Source organism: Microtus ochrogaster, unplaced genomic scaffold (assembly GCF_000317375.1).
Source record: "Microtus ochrogaster isolate Prairie Vole_2 unplaced genomic scaffold, MicOch1.0 UNK207, whole genome shotgun sequence".
Lineage (NCBI taxonomy): Eukaryota > Metazoa > Chordata > Mammalia > Rodentia > Cricetidae > Microtus > Microtus ochrogaster.
Window position 1 is genome coordinate 81,863 of NW_004949305.1, and position 4,008 is coordinate 85,870.

General features: G+C 36.9%; 1 protein-coding gene across 1 annotated transcript; it reads right to left on the bottom strand.

Annotated features, from left to right (window-relative positions):
• Nucleotides 1-43: 43 nt before the first annotated feature.
• LOC101997721 (olfactory receptor 4C45-like) lies at nt 44-3,514 on the bottom strand. The gene is made up of 2 exons (XM_005372143.2): nt 3,499-3,514; nt 44-981 (listed from the first exon to the last, which is right to left on the bottom strand). The coding sequence occupies exon 2, from the start codon at nt 971-973 to the stop codon at nt 44-46; it is 930 nt and encodes a 309-aa protein (XP_005372200.1). The 5' UTR covers nt 974-981; nt 3,499-3,514.
• Nucleotides 3,515-4,008: the final 494 nt, after the last annotated feature.

The following is a 4,008-nucleotide window of genomic DNA, read 5'->3' on the forward strand; positions in this document are numbered from 1 at the left end:
AAACAGCACTAGACATTGTTTTTAAGAACACAAATCACTAGGTTTATATATCACCAGCTTTGCACATTTGACCCCAGAGCTTCTTCATAACTTTTTTGACCTCTTCATTTCTGAGGGTATAGATTAAAGGGTTCAACATAGGTGTCACCAGGGTACAAAATACAGTCACGGCTTTGTCAGTGGGAAAGGAAGTCATAGGCCTTAGGTACAGGTATGAACAAGGTACAAAGAATAAGACAACGACAGTTACGTGAGAAGCACAGGTAGACAGGGCCTTGCGACGACCTTCTGAACTGTGATTCCTCAGGGAGTGAAGGATGGCTATATAGGAAGCAACCAGCATAGAGAAAGTAAGGAAACACAGTGACCCACTGTTGGCAGCAATCAGGGGCCCAAGAATGTGAGTGTCAGTGCAGGCCAACTCGAGGAGTGGTATTAAATCACACATAAAGTGGTTGATGGTGTTGGGGCCACAGAATGGTAACTTGGCCATAAATAAAATCTGTATTCCTCCATGGATGAATCCCAAACTTATAGCAGCTCCCACCAAGGAAACACACAGAGAACGGTTCATGATGGTCATATAGTGCAAGGGCTTGCATATGGCTACATAGCGATCATAAGCCATGGCAATCAGCAAGATGATTTCAGCTCCTGCGAAAAAATGCTCAGCAAAAAGCTGGGTCATGCAGCCATTGAATGATACAGTGCTCTTCTCAGAAATTAAGTCATAGATCATTTTGGGTGCTATGGAAGAAGAGTAGAAACCATCTATGATGGATAAGTAGGACAGAAAAAAGTACATGGGAGTAGACAGGGGTGGACTGATGAAGATGGTGACTGAGATGAGCGTGTTGCCTGCCAGTGTAATCACATAGATTACTAAACACACAATAAAAAAGAGTTTCTTCAAATTTTGATCTTGAGTCAAGCCCAGGAGAATGAATTCTGTGACATTGCTCATGCTTTCCATCAGTTTACCTAAGGCTCTGAGCATACAGTCATCTGAAAAGAAACCATAGGGTGTCTCAGTGATGTTATTTTAAAAGAAACACTGAAATACTCCATCATCTCATTACCTCTGGTCCCTGAATCCGATGTAGCTACACTTCTTCTTAACCCTGGCAATAGTATCACATCACATGCAGTAATATAGAACAGAAGTAGTTTGCTTTCTTTCTAATAAGTTTCCATGGAATAGTGACAGTAAATTACAAATACTGAAAGAATCCCCTTTTTCCTATTGGTTTGACTTGTCCAGCGTCAATATGAGTGCTTTTACCTTGTTTTATTGTATACTATTTGTCCTGTTGACATTGTCTATTGGAGCTCTGCTCTTTTTCTGAAGAGGAAAATGAGGGGGAGTGAGTCTGGGAGTTGAGTGGGGAGGTGGTTCACGAGCTAGGAGGAGGGGGAGGAAGGAGAAAATGTCATTGGGATATATTGTATGAGATAATAATCTATTTTCAATAAAAAGAAACCCATTTGTCATAATTAATGACATAGGACACTTCTAAATTATGAAAGTCCCTCATATTTCATTGTGATTTTTGGAGGGTAAATATCAACATCAATTATTTTAAATTTATGTTTGTCTATTAAAATCAATTCAAAAATACCAATATTCTATGAAAGTCAACTGTGGACACCATACTAAAACACATCCTTCTAAATTGAAAGTACCTGCACTCTGTGTCCTATTGTTCCTCTCTATCACGTGAATGCTATACCCCTAAAGACAGATATGGCTGCAGACTGAACTTTTTCCTTTCTTAATGTCCAGGACCTGTGTTTATTACAGTTCTTTTTAATGCCATTTATTTCATAGCCACTGGTTTCATGCCCAGTTCACACCTACTCTTGTGTTCTTTTTCATATATATCTTTGAATGAATACATGTAAGTGGTACAAGCCTCCTTATGGGCCCTCAGGATTTATAAAGAAAATGTGTTTGAATTTAAACTTCTATCATATCTAGTCTAGTAATATGATTCTATTATGTTGAACTGTCTTCTACACTCATGTTTACAAATGATACATCATAGGCTAAGGTAATCATAAATTTATTATTGACAGAACACAAATGAGAGGATTAGTTAATGTAATAAGCTTTTAATTTTTGGAATAACTTGTGTAAAAATATAAATTTGTAGTTTTCATTGTCAAATGCTAGAAATTTTGAGGCTATACAGCAGTGTGTTCTTTTAAATGAATTAAATTTGGCTTTTCAAGTGCTGTCAGTGTTCAAATTTTAATCTTTCCCTGTCTATTTCTTATTTCCTCATTATCTGTGAAAAATGTCATGAAATTTTTACAACAGTTTTGGCTACCAAGGTCAGAATCTTGACATATCATTCACAATAAAAGTGAGTAAAATAACATTGGTTTTCTGAATGGCTAAGTCTCTAAGTGTCTCTATTCTTTTCATGACTTTTGAAAATAGGAGTTTTGTTACTAATAGTTCTAAATAGGTTTACTTCATTCACAAATCCTAACTTCAAAATGACAGTGTGGAAATCATTATAAGGGGGAAATCTTCATATGGTCACAAAGAGAACTGTTGACAGTATACTTGTGAGATGTTATAGAAATGCCGTCACTCCAAATACTACCTGATTTGGATGAATTACAGAAAAGTATTTTCTATAATAAGTTGATATTATCATGTTACACTTATGAATTTTCATAGAAAATACTAAACTTTAAGTGATATAGAACTATAAGTTCTCTTCAGTGAGAATAATTCAATCCATATAAAAATTTAGTGGAAAAGATGTATTTTACACTGACCTGTCTAGTTGGTTGTGGATTCCTGTTTGTAGATTGAATACATGATTGTTTCTTTTTTCTGGGCACATACAGAATGCGATTCAGTAGACTCTATAAACTGACACTGGAATTACTTTTGTTCTAGTCACTCTCCAATTTAGATATTATTGTCCATTTGATTCCCATTGTGAGCCAAGATTGCTCCAAATATAAGCTATGAAACAGCTCCTTGGGACATTTTGACAATTCTAGGACCTCGTTTTTATGACTTTTCATTGTTTTCTTATTATATTCATTCTTAAGACAAACATGGTTGAGATCAGGAAATACCACTATATTAAACTACAAAATAAATAAATAAACAACTTGATTTTCCTTAAATATTTGGCTTGAGCTTTGCTTCCCAAGTGTTTGTGAAGCCTGTGCACAGAGAATGCATTTAATTCTTAACTCAGATTCCCCTTTATCTCTGACTTCATATACACTCACCAACATCAATAGCAGCGTCTCCTAAACAAATCTTCATTTGTTGATATTTGCTTGCATCAGTCGCTTGCTCACTGACCACTCTTCATCTTTTTGATTCTTTTTTGATCTTAAAACTTTAAATCAGCAGTTTTCAACTAGTGGTTTGAGACTTCCTTGGGAGGGGTTGGCTAAGACCATTGGAAAATAAAGATATTTACATTACAATTCATAACAGTAGAACAATTTCTGTTATGAGATAGCAATGAGGATAATTTAATTGTTGGGGAGCACCACAACATGAGGGTTGCTGCTGTATTAAAGGGTTGCTGCATTAAGAAGGCGGAGAACCACTGATTTAAATAGATTTCCACAGTCTGTAGAATCTGGTCATACTTGGCCTCTCAAACACCCAGAGGATTGGTAAATAATTTCAGCTGAAGTCTTTGCCAAGGCATCTGTCAAAATTGTTGGGTTATACTCATTTGGCACTCACCAAGACCATTAGTAAGGACTAGTTTTAGAATTTCAGCTGGCATTAGGTAGGAATCGAGGTTGTAGTTTAGATTAAACTCAGTCGCAAGACTTTGGAAGCTCCCTTCTCGGTCTTGTTTGCTGATTGTGACATTGTGGATCCTGGACTAGAAATAAAATGTCAGTATTCAAGAGTATGTGTTTAGCCGGGTGATGGTGGCGCACGCCTTTAATCCCAGCACTCGGGAGGCAGAGGCAGGCGGATCTCTGTGAGTTCGAGACCAGCCTGGGCTACAGAGC